General features: G+C 60.2%; 13 protein-coding genes across 13 annotated transcripts; 7 read left to right on the forward strand and 6 right to left on the reverse strand.

Annotated features, from left to right (window-relative positions):
- Nucleotides 1-3,473: 3,473 nt before the first annotated feature.
- EHS24_006953 (uncharacterized protein) lies at nt 3,474-7,143 on the forward strand (the record flags this gene model as incomplete). The annotated part of the gene is made up of 4 exons (XM_028622338.1): nt 3,474-5,918; nt 5,982-6,155; nt 6,276-6,695; nt 6,739-7,143. The coding sequence occupies 4 exons, from the start codon at nt 3,474-3,476 to the stop codon at nt 7,141-7,143; spliced, it is 3,444 nt and encodes a 1,147-aa protein (XP_028477230.1).
- Nucleotides 7,144-8,293: 1,150 nt separating this feature from the next.
- On the forward strand, nt 8,294-10,790 carry EHS24_006954 (uncharacterized protein; the record flags this gene model as incomplete). The annotated part of the gene is made up of 6 exons (XM_028622339.1): nt 8,294-8,351; nt 8,656-9,146; nt 9,213-10,178; nt 10,227-10,372; nt 10,422-10,595; nt 10,649-10,790. The coding sequence occupies 6 exons, from the start codon at nt 8,294-8,296 to the stop codon at nt 10,788-10,790; spliced, it is 1,977 nt and encodes a 658-aa protein (XP_028477231.1).
- Nucleotides 10,791-10,900: 110 nt separating this feature from the next.
- Nucleotides 10,901-11,647, forward strand: EHS24_006955 (uncharacterized protein; the record flags this gene model as incomplete). The annotated part of the gene is made up of 1 exon (XM_028622340.1): nt 10,901-11,647. The coding sequence occupies one exon, from the start codon at nt 10,901-10,903 to the stop codon at nt 11,645-11,647; it is 747 nt and encodes a 248-aa protein (XP_028477232.1).
- Nucleotides 11,648-12,216: 569 nt separating this feature from the next.
- Nucleotides 12,217-13,196, forward strand: EHS24_006956 (uncharacterized protein; the record flags this gene model as incomplete). Its single annotated transcript, XM_028622341.1, has 4 exons — nt 12,217-12,274; nt 12,341-12,438; nt 12,805-12,885; nt 13,038-13,196. The coding sequence occupies 4 exons, from the start codon at nt 12,217-12,219 to the stop codon at nt 13,194-13,196; spliced, it is 396 nt and encodes a 131-aa protein (XP_028477233.1).
- Nucleotides 13,197-13,625: 429 nt separating this feature from the next.
- EHS24_006957 (uncharacterized protein) lies at nt 13,626-14,135 on the reverse strand (the record flags this gene model as incomplete). The annotated part of the gene is made up of 2 exons (XM_028622342.1): nt 13,626-14,082; nt 14,122-14,135. The coding sequence occupies 2 exons, from the start codon at nt 14,133-14,135 to the stop codon at nt 13,626-13,628; spliced, it is 471 nt and encodes a 156-aa protein (XP_028477234.1).
- Nucleotides 14,136-14,526: 391 nt separating this feature from the next.
- On the reverse strand, nt 14,527-15,283 carry EHS24_006958 (uncharacterized protein; the record flags this gene model as incomplete). Its single annotated transcript, XM_028622343.1, has 2 exons — nt 14,527-15,217; nt 15,270-15,283. 2 exons carry the CDS (start codon nt 15,281-15,283, stop codon nt 14,527-14,529), a joined length of 705 nt encoding a protein of 234 aa, XP_028477235.1.
- Nucleotides 15,284-15,780: 497 nt separating this feature from the next.
- Nucleotides 15,781-16,692, reverse strand: EHS24_006959 (uncharacterized protein; the record flags this gene model as incomplete). The annotated part of the gene is made up of 2 exons (XM_028622344.1): nt 15,781-16,273; nt 16,358-16,692. The coding sequence occupies 2 exons, from the start codon at nt 16,690-16,692 to the stop codon at nt 15,781-15,783; spliced, it is 828 nt and encodes a 275-aa protein (XP_028477236.1).
- A 226-nt stretch (nt 16,693-16,918) lies between these two features.
- EHS24_006960 (uncharacterized protein) lies at nt 16,919-17,996 on the reverse strand (the record flags this gene model as incomplete). The annotated part of the gene is made up of 2 exons (XM_028622345.1): nt 16,919-16,923; nt 17,255-17,996. The coding sequence occupies 2 exons, from the start codon at nt 17,994-17,996 to the stop codon at nt 16,919-16,921; spliced, it is 747 nt and encodes a 248-aa protein (XP_028477237.1).
- A 1,343-nt stretch (nt 17,997-19,339) lies between these two features.
- On the reverse strand, nt 19,340-19,926 carry HTB1_1 (histone H2B; the record flags this gene model as incomplete). Its single annotated transcript, XM_028622346.1, has 3 exons — nt 19,340-19,372; nt 19,471-19,860; nt 19,924-19,926. The coding sequence occupies 3 exons, from the start codon at nt 19,924-19,926 to the stop codon at nt 19,340-19,342; spliced, it is 426 nt and encodes a 141-aa protein (XP_028477238.1).
- Nucleotides 19,927-20,311: 385 nt separating this feature from the next.
- HTA1_1 (histone H2A) lies at nt 20,312-20,781 on the forward strand (the record flags this gene model as incomplete). The annotated part of the gene is made up of 2 exons (XM_028622347.1): nt 20,312-20,393; nt 20,453-20,781. 2 exons carry the CDS (start codon nt 20,312-20,314, stop codon nt 20,779-20,781), a joined length of 411 nt encoding a protein of 136 aa, XP_028477239.1.
- Nucleotides 20,782-22,447: 1,666 nt separating this feature from the next.
- On the forward strand, nt 22,448-22,911 carry EHS24_006963 (uncharacterized protein; the record flags this gene model as incomplete). Its single annotated transcript, XM_028622348.1, has 2 exons — nt 22,448-22,617; nt 22,671-22,911. The coding sequence occupies 2 exons, from the start codon at nt 22,448-22,450 to the stop codon at nt 22,909-22,911; spliced, it is 411 nt and encodes a 136-aa protein (XP_028477240.1).
- A 504-nt stretch (nt 22,912-23,415) lies between these two features.
- Nucleotides 23,416-25,329, reverse strand: UTP7 (Small subunit (SSU) processome component; the record flags this gene model as incomplete). Its single annotated transcript, XM_028622349.1, has 1 exon — nt 23,416-25,329. The coding sequence occupies one exon, from the start codon at nt 25,327-25,329 to the stop codon at nt 23,416-23,418; it is 1,914 nt and encodes a 637-aa protein (XP_028477241.1).
- Nucleotides 25,330-25,626: 297 nt separating this feature from the next.
- On the forward strand, nt 25,627-27,789 carry RSC9 (Chromatin structure-remodeling complex protein rsc9; the record flags this gene model as incomplete). Its single annotated transcript, XM_028622350.1, has 1 exon — nt 25,627-27,789. One exon carries the CDS (start codon nt 25,627-25,629, stop codon nt 27,787-27,789), a length of 2,163 nt encoding a protein of 720 aa, XP_028477242.1.
- Between the last annotated feature and the right edge of the window lie 97 nt (nt 27,790-27,886).

Genomic DNA, 27,886 nt, shown 5'->3' on the forward strand with positions numbered 1-27,886 from the left:
TCAACGTATTCACTCGCGTCGCGCCTAGGTTTGCGTATGTGCATGTACTGTACGCGCAGCGTGAAGCGCAAAGGAAAAGCGTGGAGCAGCGCTATGCGGCCGGGCGGTCACCTTCTGCTGCACAGGTGCACTTTCCGCTGGCGCGGGCGTCGCGAAAGCCCACGGCCCACGGCCCACGGCCCACGGCCCACGCAGGTGGAAAAAAAAAAACCGCAGTGCGGTGTGTATAAGGTTGACGGCTCGCAAGTGTGCCAGGAACGACCCGGCCGAACGCGCCAGGCTCTTGACGGGATGTGGGAGAGCCGATGAGCCCAACGGTGAACCCCATGGCATGCAGGCAGGCTTCTAACCAGTCAGTGGCCAAGCATGCAGACGCCGAGGAGGCGTGGCAGGAAAAGCAGCAGACACTAGACAGACAGACAGAGCCAAAAACTGCCTGAGCCCCATACTGCAACTGCATGTAGCCAACATTGCAAACGACGGGCAAGCCAGTGCATGTAAAAAACCCCGATAGCGCTTGGTTTTAGATCAATCGCGGGCTGCTCGGAGCATTAGTGGGGTGTCGGTTGTCAATAGACGGGGGGCGGGCGGGCGGCGGTTTTGGACGTTTGTGCGGGGGGTGGCACAGATATCACAAGAACGATGTGCGATCCGCGGAGCCTGGCCACTGCAGGAAAACGAGTATTGTTCTGAGCGTGGTAGCCGCCTGCATTCCGTGAACGGTTACACCCACAGCCAGTGGCACCCCCATTGGTACATTTTGGCATCCCCAGTGGCCAGTGGGTCGGTGACCTGGCGTCCAGTGAAATTCAGTCAAGTGTCTATGGGGACCCCCCTCCCCCGAGACAAGCGAGAACCGACAGATCCAAAGCACGGATGCGGGCACGAACGTGATCGTGGGGGTGGCCCAACATGCAAACATGGCCACCATGTCCGCTGCCTATGTACATGCCGATCTGTTCAGCTCAAGCACTTGGGTGATCAAGTGATGTGCCACAATGATTGCCCGCCTGGATATGCGGATGGGGGCGCGTCTGTTGGGCTCTTTCCGTTTTATCGGGTTCCACAGTTCCGGACGACGAGCACCCTCTCCTCGATCATCCTCGCGACAACCCGTCCACGGAAGCAAGGGTACACGTCGTACACGTGTGGACCTGAGGGCTGATGGCTGTAGGGAGAGAGTGTTTTCATCCACAAACGGATCACGGACGACGATGCACAAAATCATTCTTTGGGAACGGACGTAGCGCCGTCATCGACGCGGGGGGCCATATCCAACGGTTCGGGGTGGTTGGGGTGGTTGGGGTCCCTTTGTCCTCTTTGTTTGTTTTGCAAAAGGTACCGTTAGTGTTACCCGACCAGGCCTTTGTCAAGCCATACATGTGGATGTCGCTGTGGGAGGATAGTAGCGTGCAGAGGGATGAAGCATGCATGCATGAGCCGTTGAATGGAAGCTGCCTGGGAGGGGGGGAGAAAGAGGGGGGAGAGGAGGGTTTGGGTGGAGAGAGGGAGCGGGGGCAAAACTGAGCGGCGAACAACCGTTGTGTGTGGGTGGGTGTGTGGGTGGGTGCGCGGGTTTTTCACCCTGGGTGGGCGCCCAGAATGGCGTGTGCAGGTCCCTTGAGCGTACACGGCTCTTCCCCCCGTCCTCGCTCTCTCTCTCTCGCCCGTTGCCCCCGCTGCCCCCCCTGTGTGTGTGGTGGTCCCTCTCTCTCGCTCGGCGTGCATCCTTCTCCCATCCACATCCGTCTCCCACACAAGCACACACCCTCCTCCTCGTCTCCCTCCCCCCCCCTCTCCTCCTCCATCCTCCGTCCTCGCCAGCTGTCATACGCTCGACCCATCCCATCCATCTTCACCACCATCTCATCCCCCCCAACCACCTCCCCCGTCGCCCACCCCGTCCCCGGCCCCCTCTGGTGCCTAGCAAAACCGACGCTCCTCGCCAACCTACCCTCCCCACCCAACCCACCCCCCTCTCTGCCCCCCCTTCGTCCGTGGGAACACCCGTCTTCTCTTCAGCCCCCGAGCACGGCACTTTTCCACTCGACTGCAACACTGGCAGCAACCTATCCACCTTTGCTTGCATCTATCACGTCCACACGCACCACCCTCGATCACGGAGCAGCCCTCGCCACTGCCTAGAAGCGAGATATCGTGGACCCTATTGCGAACAATCCACATCTCGCCTCGTCCCGCCAGCCAACGCGCCGCCCTTTCCACACTCTCCCCCCCTGTCTCCGCCGAGCCAGCAACTCGTGAAACCAGAAGTCGTCTCGCGCGTCTTCCATCTCACACCCCAAGCCGTTGTTGACTCTCGTGCAACCCATTGCAGCCCCCGTATACGGCCTGCCTTCCAGCGTGCCCCAACTGCCCCGCAGCCTCAAGCCGCCGCCATCCACCCCCGCGCCTTTTGTCGTGTCCGCCTGCCAGCAGCACGCGTCGCCAGCCAAAGGTCACCAACACCGCGAACCCGCCGCATCTCGCTCCTCGCACGGCCCCCGACGCGTCTATAACGTCGCCGTCGCCCCGTACGGTGCATCGCACGGCTTATCTGGGTACGTAGAGGGTTGGATCCAGGAAGCGTGTGGTGGGACCCACCTCCGCCCCCCCCCCCCCCCCCCTTTGCTTTTGCTGACGGTAGTCCATCAGCCATCGCATCCGTCTCCGCTCCACATCTACGTGGTGTCGCCGAGGGTACTGTCGACAAGCACCCGTGTGCGCATCCACACTGCACACCCCACTGGCCTGAGCGCAAACGTGCCGCCTGTCATCGCCGATCTGTCTCGCCGCGTGTAAACTAAAGCACCCAACTGTATCCCTTTGCGACCGAAATCAAGGGTGGTTTCCATCATCCACCGCTACCACATCTTAGTTTCGCCCACCAATCCACATCTCACCGGCCGATAGACACGCATCCATCACGCACCTTGCATCACATCACGCGCGTCTCTTTGTCTTGATACATACTAGTTGAAACTGCGCCGCCGAGGTCGTCGGAACCCAACCAACGCCCAAACGCGCTACACAACCCACATCCCTGACATCCTCCCCCCCTCCGTCCTCGTTCACACCGCAGCTGCTGTTCAAACAGACGACAGTCGCAGGCCTTACATCCTCGTGTGCGCGTTTCCCAGCCGAAGGGACTTGTCTGTCTTCCCCATCCCCTCGGCCTCCGCATCGCCGCGCAACCACCATCGTTGCGGCGTTCGCCCACCCCGCGCCGCTGCTGGCTCCAGAGCTTGGACACGATTAGGACGGACCATTGAGTCGAGGCCCTGGCGATAAACGTGAGTGCTGCTTGCTCCATCCCCCATCTTCTCTCTTTGTGGTGGGCGTAAAACAAAGAATACACACGCAGCGCCCCTCCCCCCAGTATGCTGACATTGTCTCAGGCCATGGCCTTGCCCCACCCTCCAATCATCCATCCAACACACGCGTCACCAGCCGTGTCTCGTCCACCTCAACACCTCATGCAACAACCCGGCCAACCGGGCCCCTCGGGGATGCCGATGCAGATGCAGTATGGGCAACCCTACGCTCAGGTCGGTGTCCGTCCCCCTCAACCCGGCACGATGCCCATGACCCAGCAACACGCTCTCCAACTTCAGCAACAGCAGCGCGCAGCTCAGCAGCAGCAGCAGCAGCAGCAGCTTACCCAACAGCAGCAAACCCAGTTGCGACAGCAGCAACTCGCCGCGCAACAGCAGCAGCAGGCAGCAGTGGCCGCTGCAGCGGTTGCCCAGCAGCAACAGCCCCAACACCAGGCTGCACGACCCGGAATGGTCCAGCAAGGTGCCGCCCACCACATGACCCCTTCTCCTCATCTCCAGCACCAGTTCCCCGTCGCAGGGCCAGCAGGTGCCGTGCATCCCCAGTTCACTGGACCTCACGCCGCCCAGGCCGCAAGCATGGCCATGGCCGCAAGGCCAACAGCTGTCCAGATGCGTCCTCGACCTGGAGCCGGCCCCGTCCGTCCCCCTCAACAGCCTGGAATGGCTCAGCAGCACCAGTTCCAGCAACATCCCGGTCTTCAACAGCCTGGACAGCCTGGACAGGCCCAGCACCCACCAAACGTACCTGGTCAGATGGCCATTGCGCAGGGCCAGCAACAACAGCCTCAGCAGGTGACGCCCGTCATGAGCCACGTCCACCCGCAGGGTTCGATGGAACATCAGATGTCCACTCAAGGCTTTGACATGACCCGTGTGGGGTCGGGCGTCCAATCGCAAGTGGGCCAGGCCCGCGACCCAGACTCTTTGTTGAGAACGTTCATTTACGACTATCTGGTGAAAAACGATCTCTCAAGTACCGCCGCCGCACTCCGCAACGAGACCACTCTCGCCGAGCAGACGGCACCCGTCCAGCACCCCAAAGGCTTTCTGCTAGAGGTGTGGCGTGTGTTCCACGAGACCGTCATCCACGGCAAGGGTCAGGCGGCGTTGAGTTCCCCGGGCGCGTACACAGAAGCGATCGGCCGGTTGAGCGCATTGCGACAGCAGGGCGCTGCTGGTGCTCAGCAACAGCAACAAGGACAGTTCCAGGCTGGCACGCCCGGTACCGTCCCTCAGCGTATCCCCACCCAGCAGTTTTTGGATATCAGGCAGCACCAACAAGCTTCCCAGCTCCAGCAGGCCCAGGCCCAACAACAGGCAGCGCTTGCCCAGGCTCAGGCTCAGGCTCAGGCCCAGGCTCAGCAGTCGGGCATGTCGCATGCCGCGCTCATGCAGCAGCAAATGGCCCAACAGCAAGCCCAGCAGGCTCAACAGGCCCAGGCTCAACAGCAGCAGCAGGCCCAGCAACAGCAGGCCGCTGCTCAACAGCAGCAAGCCCAGCAGCAGCAGGCTCAGCAGCAGGCCCAGCAGGCTCTCCTCCAGCAACAGCAGCAGCAGCAGCAGCAACAGCAGGCCCAGCAGGCGGCTCAACAGCAACAGGCCCAGCAGCAGCAGGCTCAGCAGGCTCAGCAGCAGCAGGCCGTTGCCGCTGCCGCCGCCGCTGCCGCCCAGCGGTTCAGCGCCCAGCCTGGTGCGCCCAGCGGATCGCCCGCCCAGCAACGCCCACCACCTCCGGGGCAGCAACACATGTACGCTGCTGCTCAGCAGGCCCATCTCGCGATGCAGCCTCCCAACGCCCAGGCAGGACCCAGCCACCCTTCGCCCATGGCTCCTTCCCCGCGCATTGCTCAGCAGCAACACCCCAAGGTGATGCCCTCCCCGCACCAGCAACACATGCGCCCACCGCCCGGTATGAACGGCGGCACCCCGACCATGATGCCAATGCAGCAGCCCAGCGCCGTGTCTGTCGGCATGGCCCCACAGGGCAGCGGGCCGTTCATGCACCCCGCCACCCCGCAAACCGCCGCAAGCCCCGCACCCATGACACCGCAGCAGCACCAGCAGACCATTCAGCAACACCAGCTGATACAGGTCCAGGCGCAGGCGCAGGCCATGCAGGCGAGGCAGCAGGCAGCTCAGCATCAGCAGCAGCAGCTCCACGAGGCTCAACAGCAGCAGCAACAGCAACAGCAAATGCACGCTCACCAGCAAGCCGCCCAGCAGCAACAGGCCGCCCAAGTTGCCCACGCCCAGGCTCAGCAGCAGCATGCCGCCGCCCAGCAGCACGCAATGTTGCAGCAGCATCAGCAGGCCCAACAACAGCAGGCTCAGCAGCAGCAACAGCAGCAGGCTCAGCAGCAAGCTCAACAGCGCATGCAGCAGCAGAATGGGCCTCAGCAGTTCACTCCTCAGCAGGTGGTTGCCATGCACCAGCAGCAGCAGCAGCAGCTCGCCAATGCGACCAACGCCATGTCGTACCACGGCTTGGGTTTAGGACAGGTCAACTCGGCCGTCATGAACCACACCGTCAACCAGCTGGGGTTTTCCGGCAAGGACCTGAATAGCCTGCCAGAGGATGACAAAGTGGGTATCCCCATAGAGTAACGTGCTAACCCGTTTCAGAGCAGCCTGATACGGACGTACAAGACCACCCTGCAAGAGTCGCAGCGGCGACAGATGATGCAGGCTCAACAGCCTGGCGCGTCACCTGCTTCGACTCCGCAGCAGTTCCAGCAGCCGATGTTGGTGCAGCAACAGCAACAGCAGCAGCAACAGCAACAACAGCAGCAGCAGCAGGGTGCACACGGGCAGGCACGCCAGGTCAGTGGACAACCCAGGTCGCACAGCGCGGCATTCGATGGCTCAACGCCGATGCAGGTGGGGCCGCACATTTCTATTTCTTTTGGGCATATTGAGTGTCCTTTGCTGACATCTTTTCAGGCTAGCGACTCGGCCAACAACGCGGGCACACCGCCTGATCGCAAGCGCCAGCGCCGAAACTCTGGCTCCGCCGCACCGAGCCCGTTCATCCAGCCGCAGACGCTGCAGCCTGGGTTCCAGCACCAGCAGGCCGTCTTGGCCATGCAGCAGAGCATGAGCCAGACTGGACGTCCAATGTCGGTGAATGGACCCATGGACGCGCAGAGCCCTGCCCAGGGCTTGACATCCCAGTCGCCCAGGAATCCGCCCATGAACGGCATCCCCGGCCAGACGATGCAGCGCAACCAGAGCAAGAACGGCCCCCCCGAGGGCGTCATGCTGCCGCCTCAAAGCCCCGCCGCCGTCATGGGCCGGACAACCCCTCAGACCCAGCCTGGCAAGGTGGCTCTGACACCAAAGATGCAAAAAGAGGAGCTCATTGTGAGTGCTTGCTGTTTGGATAATACGTACTGACGCCCTGCAGCGCGACTCTGCCACACCAAAATCGCTGCGCAACTCACCGAGTACCGGTATCATCACCGTCAACCCAGACTCTGGTGGCCAGTCGACGTCTACGCACGGCCTGACGCCGTCCCCACCATCGGGATCCACCGCCACACCAGTCGGCAACGCTGGTGGCCTGTTGAACGGCATTTCCGCCGACGCCAATGCCAACAATAATAATTCAGCCACCAACAATGCCAACAACAACAGCGGCGGTAACAGCATGTTTGCCACTGGCGACGTGCTTGCCGACTCTGGGCTGTTTGGCAGCGACACGGACCTCGACTGGATGAACTCGTTGACGGGAGGAAGCGATGGTATCGACTTTGCGCTCTACCTTGAGAACATTGGCGAGGACAACGAGGGCGAAGTGGGCATTGCATAGAGCGCCCCTGCGCGCGTGAGCGTGAGCGAGATCGCGCGCCGCTAGCATGAGCCCCACCCCACCCCACACCTGTTGTCACCATCCACCACCCCATCTCCACCCCCCAACCACTACACTCGGCTCCCGGCGCGGCGACAGAGAGAGAGAAGAGAAAACATGATGCCCCACGGCCAGGCCAATTGCCTTGTTCACCCAGGCAGCGCTTGTCGATGGCGGAGGAGGAGGATCTGATGGTCATTGGTTTTTGTGTCGCCCCGATATCTTTCTTTCTTCATGTCTTGTCCCCCCTTATCCAACGCAACCCACCCAACCAACCCAATCCAACACCGACCCACCGGACCAGCGCAACCAACGCCGTACATTTACTCCACATCAAAACACTTCCACTATCGCGCTTTCAACACCCCCTTTTTCTCCCCCTTTATCTATCTCTTTTTCTCTCTATCCTGTCTTTCCCGTCGTCTCTGTCTTTTTCTCTCTTTTCTATCTCTCTATCGCTCTCTCTCTCTCCCTCTCTCGCGCTCTCTCTCTCTCTCTCTCGCTCTCGACAATCGCTCGCCCCCTCTCTCTCTCTCGTCCTTTATTTCCAGCACAACAAGATTTGTCCCGTCTATACCACCCCCTTACATTGCGTTAGTCCATTGCCGAATTAGTCGATGCACTTCATTGCACAGAGCGAGCGGGGAGGCGAGGTGTGGGTACTGGGTGCCGGGAGTGCGTATATCCTGTGTGGTGGGGTGGCGTCTTGGTCCAGACCTCTACAACCCTTTGCCAGTACAGCCGGTACAGCCGTATGGCGCGCGGTGTCTGGTGGCGCAAAAGACGAGCGTGGGCCGACGCTAGCGGGGATCTCGGCAGGCACCCAGCGGCTCAGCGGCTCAGCGGCTCAGCGGCCAAGCGGTCAAGCGGCCAAGCTCCCACAGCACATGCAGCAACACGGTGAGCGCGCGCGTCATGAACTTTTGGGTGGGCGGTGCCTTGCCATGACCGCCATATTTGGCCCACTTTTGTATATCTTCGCCAAAAGCAAACGTTTTTTTTTTTGTTTGTCCACTTGCGCATTTCGCCACTCTACAGTATATACCTTCTTGCGCTTCATCGACTCGCTTCGCCCACCCGTTTTTCTGGTCTCGGCCTCGATGGTGGAGCGATGACTCATGCCATTGACGCACGGAGCGTCGTTGCGCTCGTGGTCTTCTTCGTCGTCAGTGAGTGTTGACCGTGTGCGCGTGTGCGCCGGCATCGCACGTGGCTGCCGTGCACGTCCTTGCCCCATGTCCATGTTCGCGGTGCATGACGACAAACCCACGATCGACCATCTCAATGAACACGATCGCCTATCGCTCTGTCTACTATCGCTGCTTCAAGCATCATTGCGGCGTGCACAGCAGCGATATACCGAAGGGCGCGGAGCACGGAACACGGATCACGGATCACGGATCGCCAACCCCGTCGATTGTTGGGGTGGTTTACGTGAGCCATCGAGACACGCTGGCTGACGTCCGCACGCAGACGCACTGGTCATCTTCCCCGTGCATATACCGTTACCGCACGCGCTTGGGCGGGCGGTGCAGTCTGTCAAGGAGGCGATCTTGGGCCCTGCAGACGATGAGGCGGCTGAGCCGGACGAGGATGACGACGAGAGCGATATGGAAGAGGAGGAAGAGGAAGAGGCGCAGACTGTCGTGGAGCAGGGTCCCCCAGTGACACCGTCGCCCGCGACGGAACCCAGTTCGGCCGCGAGCACAGTTACCCACCTCCCTCGCTCGCCACCCGCTGTCAAGGACGACACCGACGAGGCGACTCGGACGACACACCGTCCACAGTCGCCACAGCCACGGGCCCAGAGAACCCACTTCACACTCGGCCTAGCCACTGCCCCCGTCATTGGCGTCCTCGTCCCCCTCGCCTCGACGGCCATACCGGGGAGCGTGGTACGGGGAGGCATTGTGGGGATTGCAGGCGTGCGCCCGTATGACATCATGACGCTGTTTCTCAGCTTTGTAAGTGGCCGCACTCCCGGGGACCTGTCCGCATTCCATGTGAACACGCTGACGTTTGGCTCGCAGGCATACATCTCGCTCTCACTGGACCGTACCGGCCTCCTCCGCTACCTGGCCTTCACCGTGGCGATGCGCGCGTCGACGAGCGGGCGTAAACTCTTTTCATCGCTGTACGCCCTCTTCCTCCTCCTGTCCTTGGTGGTGGGCAACGACCCGGTGGTGCTCTCGGGAACACCCTTTGTCGCGTACTTTACGTCCCACGCGCGCGTCCTCTCCACGCCCTTTGTGTTCATGCAGTTCCAAGCGGCCAACCTCGCATCAGCGCTGCTCGTGTCGTCCAACCCGACAAACCTCGTCCTGACGGCAAGTTTTGGACTGAGCTTTCTGAGCTTTTCAGCGTGGACGGCACTCCCCACCGTGGCCGCTGGCGCCGTGCTGTACCCCTCGCTGCTGTTCATCTTCCGTCACAAGATCCCCAAGACTATCAGGTCGCCGCACGTCGTTCCGCGCAGTGCACTGTTGGATCCGTTCGGCGCCGTGTGGACCACGACCATCTTCATTGCCACTATCGCCCTTCTGGTGGGGCTGAGCGCTGGCGGCAAGCTCGAGGGCGTCGAGGGCGTGTGGACCGTCACTGCCCCCGCGGCGATGCTGGTGTTGGTGCGGGATGTGGTGTATGATCTGGCAAGGACAAGGCCAGAGGCAACTATGGAGATGGCGCAACGCCAGCCATCACAAGATGGCGATGTCGAGCAGCAAGGCCGCTCGAGCACGGCACAGGCAGAGGTCACCCGGCTCCACGCCCACCCGCTCGTCCGCCTGCGACGCCGCCTCCCGACGGTATCTGCCATCGTCGCCCGGCTGCCACTCCCGCTCCTCCCCTTCGCCTTCAGCATGTTCATCCTCGTCAACGCGCTCGAGTATACCGGCTGGGTGGCCGTCTGGGCACATTGGTGGGCGGCGTGGGCGCGCGTCGGGGGAGTGGCGGGATGTGTGTGGCTCATGGGGGTGGTGAGCGTTGTTGGATGCAATGTGAGTGGCGCGAGAGGAGCAAACGAACAAGTGGGGCTGACTGTCCAGGTCTTTGGCACAAACATCGGCGTCACCGTCCTCCTCTCCCGCGTCCTCGCCGTGTGGAACGAGGAAGCCCGGCCCTCAAAACGCGCGCTCTACGGGAGCGTCCTCTCCCTGGCCATTGGAAGCAACTTTGGCGCCTACTCGTTCACGTAAGTGGTTTGTCACATGGCCTTTATGTCTGTTAACGTTTATTCAAAGGTTCTCGGCATCCCTCGCTGGACTGCTCTGGCGCGACATTCTCGCACACAAGGGTCTGGCGGTGCGCGCCAGAGAGTTTGTGCGCTGGAACGTGGCGCCGTTGGGTGTCACCATGGCTGTGGCGTGTCTGGTAGTCGCGGGCGAGGTGTGCGTCATGTTCAAGGGTGGCGAGAGGTGAGGATAGGTGCACTTATAATCGCATCTGTATACGATCTAGAGGGACGCAGTACCATGTCCCAGCAAGCATCCCTCTCTCTGCGCGTTCTGCACGTTCCAAACGTGCCTGTTAAACAAAAGTTATTAGCCGCGGAAATAGAGCGTCGTTCGACGTCATCACACCCGATACCCGATCCGAGTCGACCTGCTTAGCGATCAAAATCGGCTCATCGGCATGGAACACGCGGCCATGCAGGCAGGTCATTCATAAGCGTGTCCATGCCAAACATTTTCCTTCCTCTCGCCATACTCTCCCCCCCAGCATGGTCCCCTCGAACCCCACCTTCCCGCACTTGCCTATCAGCCGGGTGGCTATTCCCAGCACCCCGCTCACGAACGCCGCGCTGGCGTATTCGCGCAAGCTCACCAGCCCGTCCACCGTCAACCATTGCCTGCGCAGCGTCGCGTTCGCGCTCATCCTCGCGCGCAAGCTCCCGCCTTACGCATCTGCCGACCCAGAGACACTCACCCTCGCGGTCCTGATGCACGACCTGGGCTGGGCGCAGGACGCGTCCAAGTCGCTGCTGTCGACGGACAAGCGGTTCGAGGTGGACGGCGCCAACCTCGCACGAGACTTTATTGGCAACGCCGAGATTGCAAACCACGCCAGTGGATGGGACGAGCACCGTCTCCAGCTCGTCTGGGACGCCATTGCGCTGCACACCACGCCCAGCATTGCAGCGCACAAGCAGCCCGTGGTCGCGCTCGTCAGTCTGGGTGTTTTGGCAGATTTCACAGGTCCCAACCACCCCACGGGCACCATCTCCGTCGACGAGTACAAGGAGGTGGTGGCGACGTTCCCGCGTCTCGACTTTAGGGAGGAACTGCCCAAGATCCTCTGTGGGCTGTGTGTCGACAAGCCGCAGACGACGTACGATAACTTTGTGGGCGACTTTGGGCTTGCTGGGTTGCAGGGGGCCGAGCTGGAGACGTTCAAGGCTGGGAAGGAGAAGAACGGCACTGCAGCGTTGCTTCTTGGTGGACTGCAGGCTTGTGAGCAGTATGAGTGAGGTTTAGAGATGTATGGATGTACGGACGGACGGAAATGTGGGTCAAGGGTAGGCTGCGATCAGTGGATCAGTGGCGCGAGGACGAGGGATCGTTCCGGATATGCCAAGCTGGTGCAGAGAGTGTCCATACCCCATGCAGCCTCGCTCTTTCCTCCAGCCTCATGGTGCGGCGTGCAACCTGTCGATACGTCAGTCAAACCTACATGTGGACGAGCAGGCAGACGATCGTTCTACCGCTCAAGCCGATCCCCCTCTGCCCTCAACCGTGGCGCCACATAGCCCTGTCCTCATGCACACCCAACCCATCAGCCCAGTCTCTCCTCCCCGCCCATGTTCCTCACTCTCGACTCACTGCTCGCCGTGTCTTATTCAGCACGTTGCTCGACGCGCTACGCGACTCCTTATTGGCGTCCGCCACATCGGTCGTCTCCGCTATCGTCCCTGGCCAAGATCCGAGCGGCTCCCAACTTCCAGATATGACGCAGCGTCCCAGGCGTATATAAACTATCGCTTACCGACATCCAGCCGTTGCCCACATTTAACCCACCATTGCTCACATCCACACCAACATGTCTGACCGTACCGCCAACGCCGTCCCGGGCCTCCCCGCCGCCCCTGCCTTCCTCTGTAAGTCGCCCACTCCACTCCGCCTCCGAGGGCAGAAATCGTCCAGTGGATCTCACACCACCACAGCGTCGGCCATCATCTCCAACGGCTTCGTCTTCGCCTCGGGCCAGATCCCCATGACCCCCGAGGGTGTCCTCGTCAAGGGCACCATGACTGAGCGCCTCGTGAGTACAGACACTTTGAAGTCGGGGGGGCGGGGGGGGGGGGGGGGGGGGGGGGTCGAGTTGCGGGATGCCCGGCCAAAATACCGGCGTCCAAATCCGGTGGGAACAGCTGGCGGTCGTGCTCTCCTGCCCACGGGCTCTTGTCGTGTGCTCGTCCACTGGCTACTGGTGACGCTGGTAGCGTCAACGGGCGCTTCGTCGTCGATGTCGACGCGGCAGCCGGCTGTCGTGCTTGGCATCGCTCGCCCCGTTCCCCGAAGAGTGGGCTCTAACGGACAGATACCCACTCTTCTTCCCTGACCCTCTCCTCTCACCACCGCGAATCAGTTGCCTGCGGAAGATGGGCGGAGGCTGACACCCAAACAGAACCAGTGCATCGACAACCTCGCCAAGGTCCTCAAGGCCCACGGCTCGGGTGTGGAGCACATTGTCAAGACCAACATCTTTGTGAGTGGGCTCAGGGCGGTCGGGTGTCAAATGGCGCATAGCAGCCTGCTCCGCCTATTTGCTTCTCTTCGTCATGTCCAGCTTGCGAACCGCCGCTTCAGCTGTCACTGTGCCAGCTTCGTCGACCTCCCTGATTCAAGCTGACCCCACAGGTCACCTCGTACGAGCACTTTGACGAGATGAACAAGGCCTACACCGCGCGCATGCCCACCCCGGCCCCTGCTCGCTCGTGCATCGGCGTCGCCGTCCTCCCCCGCGGCACCGACATTGAGATTGAGTGCGTCGCCGCCGTCCCCAAGGCCAAGCTCTAAGCAGCCCCGTGTCGTTTGTGTGGATCTTGAGGTACGAGGTGTGTATGGAAAGGAAGACTGGAGTGGAACCCAAAAGGGAGCTGCTGTGCTCTCGACAATGCAGTTTGTGAAGCAGCGTGAGGGGGGCACTCAGTATTGACAGGAGTCTTCTGACGTGCGCTTGGAGGGGCTCACACCATGACACACAGACACTATGCTGCTGACATACGCCCGCCCTGCTACATATCTAATCTCATGCCGAAGGCTCCACACGAATCGAATCTCTTAAACGAATGGGTGGTGGGGGATCTGGGCTGGTCAACGGTGTCCCTCAAGCTCACCAGAACTCACCTGTCCCTCTTAATCAACGGGACCCAATGCGACCTGGTCCTCGGGTACTCCGAGCTACTGCTGCGAGGCCAGGCTGAACCACTGCTGCTGTCGGAGACATCACCAGGGACCCGCACCAGAGCTGGGGGGAGGATGAACCGTCGGGCCGGCAGTAGGGTTGAAGACCACATGCCCAGGCTGTCCGACCTGCGAGAAGAGTCTGCCGAGGTATGCCCGCTCGTCGGCGCTCAACGCCATGGGGTTACGGGTACCAAGTGCGAGGACGGTGTGCAGCTGCTCGCTGATGGACGCCTGCTGCCTGCGCAGCCGGGCCATGTCGATGTCGGCGACCTGCTGGCTGTGGGCCAGCTGCGATGCGAGGTGGGCGTCCATGGCGTCCATGCGTTCCTCGAGGGCGGCGAGGCGGGCCGATTGGATGTTGAACCGTGCTACGCGTTCGTGGAACTCGACGGAATGCTGGAGCTTGGAGTTATCCGCTTGGGCGAGGCAGGGCTCGCTGTCGGCGACACGCACGTCGTCGCTATGGGACGGAGGCGTGATGGACGGGGAGAGCGGGCTTTGCGTGTCAGTGTCGATGTGATGCTATGGAGCTCACCTGAAAACAGTCATTTGTATACTGATGGAGAATGTGAGAAGCGTGAGTGATGGGAGGAAGGCGAGAAGTGTCATCACTGGAATCACTTGAAGCGCGTGTACGCATGCAACGAGAGAGAAGGCGAGCAACGTGGGAACAATGGCATCGTTACTTAGTACTGATGCACCATCCTCCACCAGTCAACCGCCACCACTGAGACGAACAAGGAGACGACCGAGTCTGGGGTTCTGCGTCAGTCAGCTAAAGGGTGAATATCTCAGCTGGCACGTACATACCCGACGTACTCCTTTCGATCTTCCTGAAGCTGAATCAGAACTTGTAAGAGGTTTCTTTACAGAACATAGTGGTATGATTTTCGCTTGAGTAGCGATGTGACGTCCACCGCGGCGGAGACGCGATATCGAGTTACAGCTTGGGCTTGTGGTGGTCCAGGACCGCGGAATACTTGGTCGAGTGAACCGGGGCAACATTGCGGGTGGCGGCAAGCTTGGCAGCGCCCTCATACTGGGCACTCTGGGCATTGAGGCCTGCGATGTGGCGAATGAGGATTGTGATACGTTCGTTGTCGGCATCTCTGCGTTGAAGGAGGCGCTCGGCCTTGTCGAGAATCTTGGAGAGCTGAGCCGCCTCCTTTGCAGCGCGCACCTCATGTTCGGCAATACGGCCTTCGCGCTCGGTGAGGACGGCAGCGCGCTCCACCTGGTCGAACGCCTTGGTTACAGCGGCTGCCGCGGCCTTGTTGACCCCGGCCTCCTTCTTGTCGAGCTTGCTCTCTCTGATAGCGAGCCGGTCCTCGCGCCCGGTGAGGACGACAGCGCGCTCCACAAGTTCAAGCGTCTTGGCTACCGCGGCTTGTTCGACCACGGCGACGCGGGCCTCTTTCTTCTCAAGCTGGGTCTCCCTGACGGCGAGCTGGTCCTGGCGCTCAGTGAGGACGGCAGCGCGTTCCACAAGTTCAAGCGCCTTGGCTGCGGCGGCTTGCTCGACCTCGGCGACGCGGGCCTCCTTCGTGTCGAGCTGGGTCTCCCTGATGGCGAGCTGGTCCAGGCGTTCGGCGATATGGTCGCTGAGAGCCAGGATCACGGATGGGGTCTGCCTTTCAGGACTGTCAGCCTTGTTGGGGCGCTACAACCGGTTGAAAGACTCACGGGGGAGAAGGCATTGTTGTGTTGGTGAAGGTGAGAGAGAGTGGTGTGTTTGGTGGTTTTGGTGGTTTTGATGTCGGGGGCACCGGTCGCCAAACACGTCGACCAGCGCCCCGGGCACGACAGGGCGTGCAAGGCCTTGGTCAACACAGCTGCTTGTCTGCCTACGCCTGCTGTTATGTCTGGACGCTGGTTCCTTGTCACAACTGCATACATGTCTTGGCCTACTGCTACATACTGCCACTTCACAGACCGCTTCAACTATTCTCCGTCCGGATGGACTTGTAAACATAGCACTGGTGGTCAGCTCGTACACGTCTCTGCGGCTTGCCTTTGTCTGGCTTCCGTCGTGGTGTGTACGTTTGGCCCTCGTTTATCGTCAGAGGGGTCGCAGCTGCAAGGTCTCTCAATCTGGCGGATATGGGAATATCGTTTCTTGACGGAGGTCTCTAGTGGCCCTAGTGGGCCTTGAAGTCCAAGTCTGGCATTCGGCGTGGTCGCCGGGCGGCGTTGGTCACCCGGGCGCTTGTTTCGAGCTGCGCCTGCGCAGTGTCGGCAGTGCGGAGGAGGGGTTGGATCGGTCGTATGAGTCCTCGTGAGGCCTGCAGGCAGCCTCGGCGCGGGGGGGCTTGTCGTGGAACTTGAGAGGAGTAAAAATTGACTTGTAGTGGGCCTCAACCGCCTCCAGCTTGGGGTGGACACTTTTAGTGTCCAGCCGAACTTTGGGTTGGTCGAGTTCGGCCTCGACGGAGGCGCAGCGAGCCTTGAACCAGTCGAGCCCGGAGGAGGGAACCTCGTCAATTTGCTTGGTCTTGACGACGCCCTCAGTGTTCGAAGCACGCCCGTTTGGAAACTTCTTGCGGAGAGACCGCATCAGGCTGTCGCCAAGTGTCTCTTCGTCGCTGTCCGACTCCTCGTTGGAGATAACCTCGGGGGTGTCGAGGCGGGCATCGCGGGTGTCGGCAACCGGGTGTTGCTGCTGGGAGTGGGAGTGGGTTTCGTTCTGGCTGACTTTTTGGTTGAACCGTCTCTCCCTTTCTGCGAGGAGTCTCTCGCCCTCTCTAAGGAGCTTCACTCCCTCTTTGAGCTACTTCTCGCCCTCTTTGACCAGCTTCTCTCCCTGTTTGAGGAGCTTCTCGTCTTCCTTGAGGGCCACTTGGCGTTCGTGGACGTCGTCCCACAGGTCTACAAAGTAGGCACGGGACTGTTCGAGCTCCTTCTCACATCGCTCCAGCCGAGTCTGCTTGATATCGAGTTCTGTCTCCCGCTGCTGCAAACGTCTTTGCTTGTCGTCGAGTCTCTCGAGAACTTTCAGTTCGACCAGCCTTTGCTTGAAATTGCGGTTGTCGCCGTGGCAGCCTGGGTTCGAATCCGCCATTTCCATCATAATGGCCGCCCATTTGCGTTTGAAGGTGAACTGAGACATGGCCAAAGGACGAGAACTGCAGCAAACTGGTTAAAAGTGGACTGGTGAGTGAATGGGAGACGGGTGGGCAACCAAGAAGTCGACGTGGAAGTCGCGGTGGGAGAAGGGCGTAACGAGGTGACCTGTGCGTGAGAAGATCAAAGCACCGACACCATCAGGCAATCAGATGACCGCAAATGGAAACATCAAAAGGGGGGGAATTTGGCTGGGCAGCAAACCTTTGCACTCATGCTGTGTGCCATGAATACATACATGCATACACCTTGCTGACCTGATCCTATGCTACAGACCTATTCCTTTTACTGTTTGTCTCCCATGGGCAAAGAGTGAAGCAATGCACAGATCCACAGACCGATAGCATGAGTGGCGAGATTCGGCCGCCGTCAAATGAAACAGGGTTGTTTTGTGGTGAAACGCGAAAGAAACACCTTTTGGGGGGATTGATCTTTTTCACAATGCACCAATACGCGAGCAAAAGGGCTGCCAGAGTCGAGGTTGGGGATCCAGTTAGATACATTTGACTTGGGTGCCGGAAAGAGTCCGAGGAGACGTGGGGACTAACCCTGCCTGGGTTGCTGGTGTGGGGGAGCAGGGAAAGGCTGGATGTACTCGCTAGCCTTCAACGCGTGGAAGTTCTGGAGCAGCTGGCTCTCCTCGTGGGTAAGCTGGATGGGACGAGGAGTGGAGGCGCCGCTGTATTGCTGCTGAGGGTGGTAATACTGCTGCTGGTGGGAGTACGAGAAGGCGGCGAGGGCAGCATTGATGTGGTCGCAGGACACGAGCATGCCGGCGCGCATCTGGTTGACGAAGGCGGCGTTCTGCTCGAGGAAAGCGGCGCGCTGGTCGAGTTCCGCCGACCGGGCCCTATAGGCCACCTCGCAGGCGCTGAGGCGAGCCTCGCGGGCGTTTTGCTTCTGCACGAGGTGGAAGATGTCATTGAGGCGCTTCGTCGTGGCGGCCTCCTGAGTAGCGGCGGCACTCTCGCGCACAGCCATCTGGGTGGCAAGCTTGTTGAGCTCTTCTTGACGGTGGTAGAAGGCGGCCTTCGTCTCGGCAACAGCAGCTTCCTCCTTGGCGACTTGGGCCTCACGGTTGACAAGGAGAGTGGCAAGCTCTTCAAGGTGACTCTCGCGTTCGGCAAGGATGGTCTCGCGGGCCTTGTCGTTCTTGGGACGCTGACGCTTGGGCTTGGGAGTCGAAGTGTAGGATTCGGGAGACTGGTCAGTCTCGGGGGAGCGCTCGCGCTTGACACTGGTGGCGCCAGCCTGCTGGCTGAGGTTGTTCATGCTTGCAGGAATGGTCATCTTGGTATAGCAGGAGCTGTGTTTGGGTCCTTTGGAGGGCTTGAGGGCAGGCTGGCAAAGGGTGGCGAGGGGTGGCGCAAGAGCGAAAACGGCCCTACCTGACGACTGTCAGTACTGGGGACTGTACCAGCAGGAGGTGGAGGGTAGATGTACCTTGAGGTGACGCGGTGTGGTATAAGTCCAGACCCAGAAGAGAGAGGATGGAGATGTTGGAGAGTGTCAATAAGGCAAGTGGACGTTGGGCAAAAGTGAAAAGACAGAGAGAGCTACAGAGGGGAGGAGGGATTGTGCGTTCAAGTGGAGCTGCTCACTCACACACGCGCCGATCTTTCTGCTCGTGTTCACACGATGCAAACACCGTGGACACACAGATCAACGGGCTCGCCACCTCCCACGCTGCGATACACACAGACAACACCGTCAACCTTCCTTTAAACTCCTCACTCCAACTCATCTTCCATCTTCCCTCCACTTTTGAGTTTTGGACTCGCTAGAATGCTCGGCCATCTGCAACTGACGGCCACATGCGCCAACCACTTGTGTGCGCCTGTATCAGGTCAACACCTCTAGGATACAATGCTACCTTGAGCGCTGCCGTGAGCACGTCTCTTCGATCTCTTCCCTTCTCACCATACCGCACAACGACACAAAGCGCCACTGTACAACTGTCCGAGGCGGAGGGCTTGCTGAGGAGAGATCCGGACACCAGAGGTCCCCCGATCTAGTCGTCGTGAGTCCGCAATCCCTTGTCTCTCTCTGCCTTCGGTCTGCAACAGCCTGTAATGTTGAGCAAAACGGACTGATCCTGCCTGACGAATGGTGGCGGATGGCACTGGTGGCCTGATGGTCTGCAGGTCGTGACTTCCTAACATTCGTCCGCGTGGGTGCCACATGGCGAGCTGGCGCCAGCGGACGCGACGCGTCTCGTTCGCCTGGTCTGCCAGCCATCAGAGTTGGCCCTGTTGGCCTCGCACCCACACCCCTTGTCTCTCGCACCCCAACGCTGAAGGGTTTGTCCACCGCCTGCCTCCACTGAACGTGGAAGCCCTTGCCGTGCACTGAACGTCGCCAAAGTGACGGAGGGCGGCGGCAGGACCAACGCCCAAACAATGCCCCGGAACGTGTCGGGAACCCGTCTGAGAACTCTCACACACCAACTGCTTAGGACGGTCCCTAGCAAGTCTACCACAACACGGCCATTGACCTGCAGCTGCAACATGGGGATAGATTGGAGGTCACGATGGAAGATACATCCATCAACAAAGAGGAGAACGAAAACGAAAAGTCGACGAGCCTAGTGCCCGCGATGAAATGTGAAGCTGGGGTTCTCAAGAGGTGCCCGTTTACTTCGACGACGAGCTGTACTTGGTCACGGCCTGAGGGTTTTGTCAGCTGCAGTTCAAACTGGGAATGATGGCAACCGAGACGGTCGAATCACGTGATCCTCTCATCCGTGGCCATCACCGGTACTCACCTTGGTGCCCTCCGAGATAGCGTGCTTCGAGAGCTCTCCGGGGAGGATGAGACGGACGGCGGTCTGGATCTCACGCGACGAGATGGTCGAGCGGTGGTTGTACGAAGCGAGCTTGGAGGCCTCGGTGGCAATGCGCTCGAAGATGTCGGCAACGAACGAGTTGAGGATGGCCATGGCCTTGTTCGAGATACCAGTGTCGGGGTGAACCTGCTTGAGGACCTTGTAGATGTACGACGAGTACGACTCGACACGCTTCTTGGTGCGCTTCTTGCCACCCTCCTTGGCCGAAGACGAGGTCTTGGCGGCCTTAGCGGGAGCCTTCGAGGCAGCGGCGGGGGCCTTGGAGGCCTGCGAGGCGGGGGCCTTGGAAGCGACAGACGACTTGGGGGGCTGGGGTATGTTAGCTATGGGTGTACGTGGGGTGGAGCGGGTGCGGGTATGTGTCCAACTCACCATTGTAGTAGAGTTTGGGTGGGGTGGTGGTGGTGGGATGTGTAGTGGTGTTGACGGTGGATGGAGGCTCGAGAAGATGAAGTGCTGTTGCGCTTAAGTAGCGGGCAGAGTGGGTGCGGACGGCTGCGTGTTTGACGCATGCATGCCATGGACCCTTTTCGACACGTAGGCGAAAATGATCTCCGACCCAAATACGCTGACGTGGCAAAAAGGGTCGGTGCCGCTCCCACGTCAACAGCCAGGAGGCGTCGTCGTAGGGACCCCCCTGGGCAATACTTAAGCTCCAGAGACGTCTTGTCGGCAAAGGTCCTCCCATCTCTCCGCAACAGCAACAACTCCTTTCCTTCACCACCCCACCCCCCAACCCCCAACACAACCTTTATCAACAATGTCTTCCGGTGGCAAGTCTGGTGGCAAGTCGGGTTCCGAGACCAAGTCGTCGTCGCGTTCGTCCAAGGCCGGCCTTCAGTGTAAGTCTTCCATCACATAGCCTTCGCCCTCTCCAACATTGGGTGCTGACTTGCACCAGTCCCCGTCGGTCGTATCCACCGTCTCCTTAAGCGCGGCAACTACGCCCAGCGTATCGGTTCGGGTGCCCCCGTCTACCTCGCTGCCGTCCTCGAGTACCTCGCCGCTGAGATTCTCGAGCTCGCCGGTAACGCCGCCCGTGACAACAAGAAGTCGCGTATCGTGCCCCGTCACCTGCAGCTCGCCGTCCGCAACGACGAGGAGCTCAACAAGCTCCTCGGCTCGGTCGTCATCTCGCAGGGTGGTGTCCTCCCCAACATTCTTTCCGAGCTCCTCCCCGCCAAGACCGGCGGCAAGAAGGGCAAGGCCGCTGCCTCCCAGGAAGTCTAAGCGTGCAGCATATCCTGCCGCTCGCACCCCCTTCGTTACCACACTTCGTTTTCGCTAGTACTTCTTTTGTCATCCATAGCGATGCAGACTTTCGCGCCCCTACAATGTTCTCTTGTTGCACCGTTGCATCCTTGTGTTGGAGTTGTTTATTGACTGGCGCATTGCAGTTGTCGTTGGGAAATTCAGTTGCGGAGCGAGACGCATCGAGAGACAGGTCGCATCAGACGCTCTGGGTGCGAATCCAAGCGTCAGCCCTCGTGCTTTTCGCGTGGGATGATGGGATTAGGGCATTTAATAAGGAGAAGTCAAAAGCGTTAGCGTTCCGTTAGAGCCGATGTTACTGGATTAGAAATTGCTGTTACCCTATTCTTTGCATTTTACTTCCGTTCGTGGCATCTTCTCACCTAAGACGGACCATATGCAGACCTCCTTCCTCAGCAATGCACGCATTAGACGTACTATGAGTGCTTCCTACAGTGGATAAAGCGCTAATAGCAGTTGGGAGGTGGTAGTGTGCAATTGAGGCTCCTGTGGGCGGCGGGAATGGACAAAGCGTGCGGCTTGCTCGGGAACTGCCCGGTGCAGGTAGATGACGGGGTCTATCCACCCGCATAAATTTCTGGTGCATTCGGTGCATGTGCAGTCGTGTTCTCTGTACCTTTCCTGACTTTATGGGACGTTGTTTACACCTGCTACCTTTTCTGGCTGGTTGTGGGGAGTTGAGTTTGTATGTCGAGTAGAATTATAAAGGAGCAATGTGTAGTTTCTGCCTGTGACCGTGTTTCTCCCAGACAACATGTACATACAGACTTTGATACTACACGCAGGCACTCTATAATATAACCTCACCGCTACCAGATATGTGATCAGATGCATAGTGTCAGTGGAGACGCTCAAGGACGACTCCTTCTGGATCCAATATAAAATGCCACATCGGCAATCAACTGCACTAATGGCGGCATTCTATCCTTCAAAAGCTAATTAGAAAATGCAAACAGTTGGTAAAGGAACGGTTGACTCTGTTGACCTGCACTGTCCACTACTGTTCATAAACTACATGCAGAGCTATCGTGGCCAGTGGCCTCATACTAGAGGCATATACCCAGAGCTGCCAGCTTCGCCAACCGGCCCATCGAGAGCGAGAGCCAAGTTTGCGGCCACGTGGGGCTGACGCTGTGGCATGTCGCATGTCGAGCATGCGGGGGTGCCGGGGGTGTGCTCCGTGCATGCACACACACACGCACACCCACGCGGCGGCCGCCAAGCATGATCGCATGACGTGCAAGCCTTCTCCATTTCTCGCACCCCCGTTTGGCCCGTTTATTCCTGACGCAACAGGATCACAGCCTGCCTGTCGGACTGATCTTGTTTGACGTGGCTAGTAAAACCTGCACGTGACCTGTGTGTGATATTATTGGCGGGCCAGATCAAAACGGTCCGGTGTTTTGTTTTTGCATCACCACCCATTCCCCAGGCACCAACGGCCGCGATCCAGCCGTCGTGTGCGCTCCGTGCTTGTTTTCCCTGGCCGCCGGTGCGTCTGCTGCTGCTGCAGTCCCCGCTGTTATAAACATTGTCTCTCCTCTGCTCTTCTTCCCTCATCCGCTCTCTCTCTCTCCATCAACCACTTCTCTCCCAACCCCACACCCCACAACTCCCAACCACAATGGCTCGTACCAAGCAGACCGCCCGCAAGTCCACCGGTGGCAAGGCCCCCCGCAAGCAGCTCGCTACCAAGGCTGCCCGCAAGTCGGCCCCCTCGACCGGTGGTGTCAAGAAGCCCCACCGTTACCGCCCCGGTACCGTCGCTCTCCGTGAGATTCGTCGCTACCAGAAGTGAGTACACCATACCTACATGGCATACCAAGAACATCACTAACCAATCCCAGGTCGACCGAGCTCCTCATCCGCAAGCTCCCCTTCCAGCGTCTCGTCCGTGAGATTGCCCAGGACTTCAAGACCGACCTCCGTTTCCAGTCGTCGGCCGTCCTTGCCCTCCAGGAGGCTTCCGAGGCCTACCTCGTCTCGCTCTTCGAGGACACCAACCTTGCCGCCATCCACGCCAAGCGTGTCACCATCCAGCCCAAGGACCTCCAGCTCGCCCGCCGCCTCCGCGGTGAGCGCTCGTAAGCGACTTGATCTCCCCCCAACCCCACCTTGGGATGATCGTCTTCAACCACCTTTGGCTTCACCAGTCGCTCGACGTATATAGCAAAGAGCGATCTGTTCTCTTCCTTCGATTTGCTCCTTTCTTAGCTATTAGCTGGCCGGCCTTGTGATGCAGCTGTGCCATGTCTTTGATTACTCTTGTGTTGCAGTTGCAGGTTGCGTGTTGTTTGCATGGTTGGGACCAGCACAGCATGACCGTGGAGCGGGACGGGCCCAGGGTGGCGACTAAGGCAAACCTGCAAATGAGTGGGGCGGTGACGGGCCGCGTAAGGCTTTACGCCGAAGGAAGGTTTCCGTTTGACCCAATTTCGCCACTCACCACGATCGCCACCCGGCACCTCCACCAGCGGCCAGCGGCCAGCGGCCACCACTTATCCCCCGAGCAACTTTTGTACAGCGCGCACCACACCAAATATATGGAGAATGCAGAATGCAGAATGCGACAACAAGCCCTACGAGAACCGTCTATCCAAAGCGCGCCAGAGCGCCCGTCTCCTTGACCACCTCGCCACGCGCGACCTTGCGCTCCATCTCGTCGGCGCGCTGCTGTGCCTCGACCTTTTCGCGGACGGCAATCTGGAGAAAACGGTATGTCAGCAAACCAAACGAGTGTTCAGGACGGGGGGAAGGGGGCTGCTGCAGACAAAAACTCACCAGCGAAGGGTCGATGACGTTCTTCTTCTTCTTTGCGAGGAAGCGCTTCATACCCGTACCCTTGCCACGCATCTTGCGCTTCTTCTTCTCCTCCCGTGCGGCGGGCGTGTCGGCGTCCTCGCCGTCGCTCTCCAGCCCGCCGACGATGCCTTCCTCCTGCTGTCCGTTGACCTGCAGGCGCTCGAGACGGTTGAGCTTGCGGAACGAACGGCCCTCGCGCTCGGCGTGCGTCTCGCCGCCCTTGTCGGGCGCAATGTGGCCGAGGTAGTCGGTATCCAGGGTGATGAGGGATGAGGGGATCTTGTCCATGACGGAACGGACCTCGCGCTCCCTGCGACGCGAGTACGACTCGTACACGTCCGCCTCGCCCGAGTCAAAGTTGGCCTCTCCGGATCCGGGCACCAGCATGGACGAGATACCGCGTCCGTGGCCGACACCGAGCACATCATCAAAGGGACAGAACTTGACCGACCTGGCGGCCAGACCGGGGAGAGGGAGGGTGAGGTAGGGTGCGGGCGTCTTGCTGCTCTTGTTGGGCTCGCGGTACGTGGTGATGCCCGAACGGCCGCCAACAGCGAGGATACCGCGGCCAGAGTAGCTCAGGGTGGATGGCGAGTTGCGAACAGTCCACGAGCGCACCTCCTTACCCCACATACGTCCGTCCCAGATCTTGACGGTGCCGTCCATGCCGGCAGTGGCGCAGTAGCGTCCCGCGCTGCCCTCGGACGGGTCAACGGCGATGCCAGCCACGGGACCGCGGTGGGCGAGCAGCTTGACGTGCGGAGTGGTGAGGTTGGGCGACCACAGGGTCATGGTGCCGTTGGCGTGGCCGAGATGGACAATGGCAGAGTGCGGGTTCTGGGCCATGGACGAGGGCGAGCCGAGGTGCGTGGCGGTCTGGGTGAGCATGACACCGGTCGACGTGTCATGGTACTTGAGGTGGCCAGCGTGGCCGACTGTTGCCAGCAGGTAGTGGTATGGCAAGAATTCCATGTGTGTGGGGTCAATGTGGTTCTTGAGCTTGTGCAGCTCGACACCGTTGTGGTCGTAGATGAAGACGTATCTCTTCTGGGCGACGGCGTAAAAGTTCTCAGAGTGCAAGAACTTGACGTCACGCACAGCCTCGCGGAGCTGGATCTCGGACAACAGCTTGCCTGCCTGCCAGTCAAACGTGGCAACGTGACCCTTGGACGAAGCAATGGCGAGGTGACGGCCGTTGCGCGTATAGTCGATCTTGTAGTCGCCCATGTCGTCCAGCTTGAGGTCGAAGCGCTTGGAAGCAGCCGCAGATCCGACCTCGGCCACAATCTCGTCCTGCCCCACACGCCACGTCCTCTCGCCAGCCTCCTCGTCTGCCTCAATTCCTCCCTGGCCACCAGACATCGGTGCGTTGAGCCACTCGTTGACGTCAAAGCGCTCGGCAGTGGCACGCTTAGTGGCGACATCCCTCCTGGCGACCTTGGCACGGAGCTTCTTGTCGGCAATCTTGCCCACGGCAGCGTCTGGTCGAAGAGGAGTAGCACCGGACCCCGACGCCAGGTTCTTGGCCTGGAACGAGCCCGGAATGCGCGTGGTCGTCAGGATCGAGTTGAGCGACGGGTCGACGGCCTCCTTGTCGGGTCCGCGGTCGACAGTCTTGTGCGCGGAGGCAGCACCCTTGCCGTGAGTTGGGCGCTTGCGCTTGGTTTGCCGCATCGGCCCAGCAGAGGCGAGGAGGGCGTCCATGATAGGGGGGAGTGTGTGGTTGTTGGTACTTGCTACGGAGAGCTGCTGCAATGGACATATCTCAGCAACTTCGGGTGGCCAGACGTCAACTTTTGAACTATGACGTGTAAATATGTCTAAAGCCAACTTGTCAACATACCAACGGAACCAAACGGATCACAGTCCCTGCGGCGGCCTCTCTCACCTCACCATGCAAGTCATGTCCATCAACACCTTCCGCCTTTGCATCCATCCATCCCATCCACCAGCTCGTCTCTGGCAGCCCCCACATCGCCGCACACCCAGAAACCACGCGCCATGGCCGTTCCTTCAGCTGCCAGGCCGGTCGGCGTGCACCAGCCTCACCTCGGCCACCCACAACAACAACAACAACACGCGCCGGCCCCGGCCCAGCGACCTGTCCAGTCCATGGCCGCAGGTTACACCCCGAGCACGCGCGAGTTGCATCCTGGGCCCCGCAACCGTCTATGGTTGGCACTCCGCTCGGGTGTCGCCGAGGAAGTCGACTGGGCGCTCCCGCGCCTTGTGCTTGCGAGCTTTGAGCGCACCGACGTCTTCAACTTTGAGGCGTGGGTCGACGCCGTCACAGCGCTGCGCGACTGGCCGACCCGCTGGCTCGAGGAGCTCGAGCGTGAGGCCGCCTACGAGGAGATCATTAAGAGCCAAGGAGGCGCGTACAATCAAAAGGCACGCGCTATTGCTCTCGGCGCCGTCCCGCAGTGGACGCGCGACCCGGCCGTCGAGCAGCGCGCGACCACATCCCTCCAGATCCTGCGCAACGCGACCTTTATGCCGACCAACGCGCACGCGATGGCCCGCGCGCACTTTGACCAGTTCTTGTTCCGGTTCTTCGACCTGCCCCGCGGATTCTTGCTCGAGGTCGCGACGCGCTCGCCTGAACCGATTCAGCACCTCCTCGTCATTGTGCACAACATGTACCAGTTCTTGAACTGCAACCCGCAAACGTTCAAGCTGCTCACCGAGGTTCTGCCTTACCTCGCCATGGACACGCGCGACCTGGGAATGTTGCTTATCATCCTCCCGATCCTGATTACGACCTTCAACGTCCAGATGTTCCCCCCACCGCCTGAAGGGTTCATCCAGCACATGCTCTACCTCATCACAATCAACCCTCCACCAGCGCTTCTCGAGCTCATCCTCGATCTGTTGGCTGCCATGGCACCGCAGGCGACCTATGCGCGCACCATGCTCTGGGACCCTGATTTCCCCGCACACCTCAAGACGCTCGTCCACTTGCTGCACTACAAGCAGCAGCCGCAAGAGGTCAACATTGCACCGCCGCACGCATTCCGTCCAGTCGAGGCCCTCAACCCTGCCAGCGAGGGCGCCATTGCTCGCCTGGCCAGCAGGCGGCGCGCTGCCGAGCGCGAGCGCGACCAGCAGCGCATGGAGATGTTCAACGGACCAGGCGTGTTCCGTGAAGTCGGCGACGCTGCGCCCGCCCTCCCAACATCGATCAAAAAGGAGCTCTGGGCCATGACCGAACCCAAGCGCTCCATCAACTGGATGCACGAGACCTTTGTGTACAGCTCGCACTCGCAGCTGTTGCAAGTCACCTTTTGGCACGCGTACCGCGACTTTTTCTCCAACCCTGCCACCGTCGAGCAGCTGCTCAGCGCATCCGAGGTCATCAAGAATGTCCAGGTCGCCTTCCCTGCGGCGCAGGCCAAGCTGTGGGCCGACGAGCGCGGAGAGCGCAAGTTTGTCATTGCTGGACTTGGTTTCCGCAATGGCACTGCCGACACGGACCGTTTCGCGTGCGTGTGGGTCGACTGCCCCCAGCGTATCGGCGCGACCAACCCCGCCGAGCTCTTGGACCACGTCCAAAAGACCCACCTGGGTATCGCGCCCACAACCTGTGGCTGGGGTTCGTGCCGCAAGGCGCCCTTTAGCGTCAAGCACCTCCTCACCCACCTCCCGCCCGCCGAGGTGCCCAACGTCCCGGAGACACTGCCAGTGTACCAGACCGAGCCGCGCGACATTCTCCAACAGGCACTCATCACCAACCGTCCTCCTCCGCTCCTCCCTCTGAACCAGTTGCTCCACTTCACCGTCCAGATGACCGAGACGGACGCCACGCGCCAGCCCACGGGTGTCGCCTTCCTCGCCGCGCTGACGATCCGCGGGTTGGCGCGCAACCTCCGCAACGAGATTGCAGCGGCACGGCCCGAGGAGATGGGCCTGAGCGACGCGCAGCGGAAAGAGAAGAAGAAGCACCTGGCAGAGGAACGGTTCGGTCTGCCCATCCCCATCAACGTGTTGCGCGAGGAAGAGGAAGAAGAGGACGAGGAACGGGGACTGGCCGAGGCGGCCCTTCCCGACAAGGAGCGTGAGCGTGCGCGCGCAGCGTTCCGTGCTGTCGAGGAGAAGGTGCTTGACGTGGTCAACTCGAACGGGGCTGGGCTGGCGCTCTACCTCGGTGACGCCTTTGGCTGGTAAGGAGGGAGGGCAACAGAGAGGACGGGGAGGAAGAGCATTTAGTGTAGACAAGAGTGGTAGATTATAGCCGACTAGCCCAAGAGCGGCATGCAGCATG

Source organism: Apiotrichum porosum (genome assembly GCF_003942205.1).
Source record: "Apiotrichum porosum strain DSM 27194 chromosome Unknown scaffold_4, whole genome shotgun sequence".
Taxonomy (NCBI): Eukaryota; Fungi; Basidiomycota; class Tremellomycetes; order Trichosporonales; family Trichosporonaceae; genus Apiotrichum; species Apiotrichum porosum.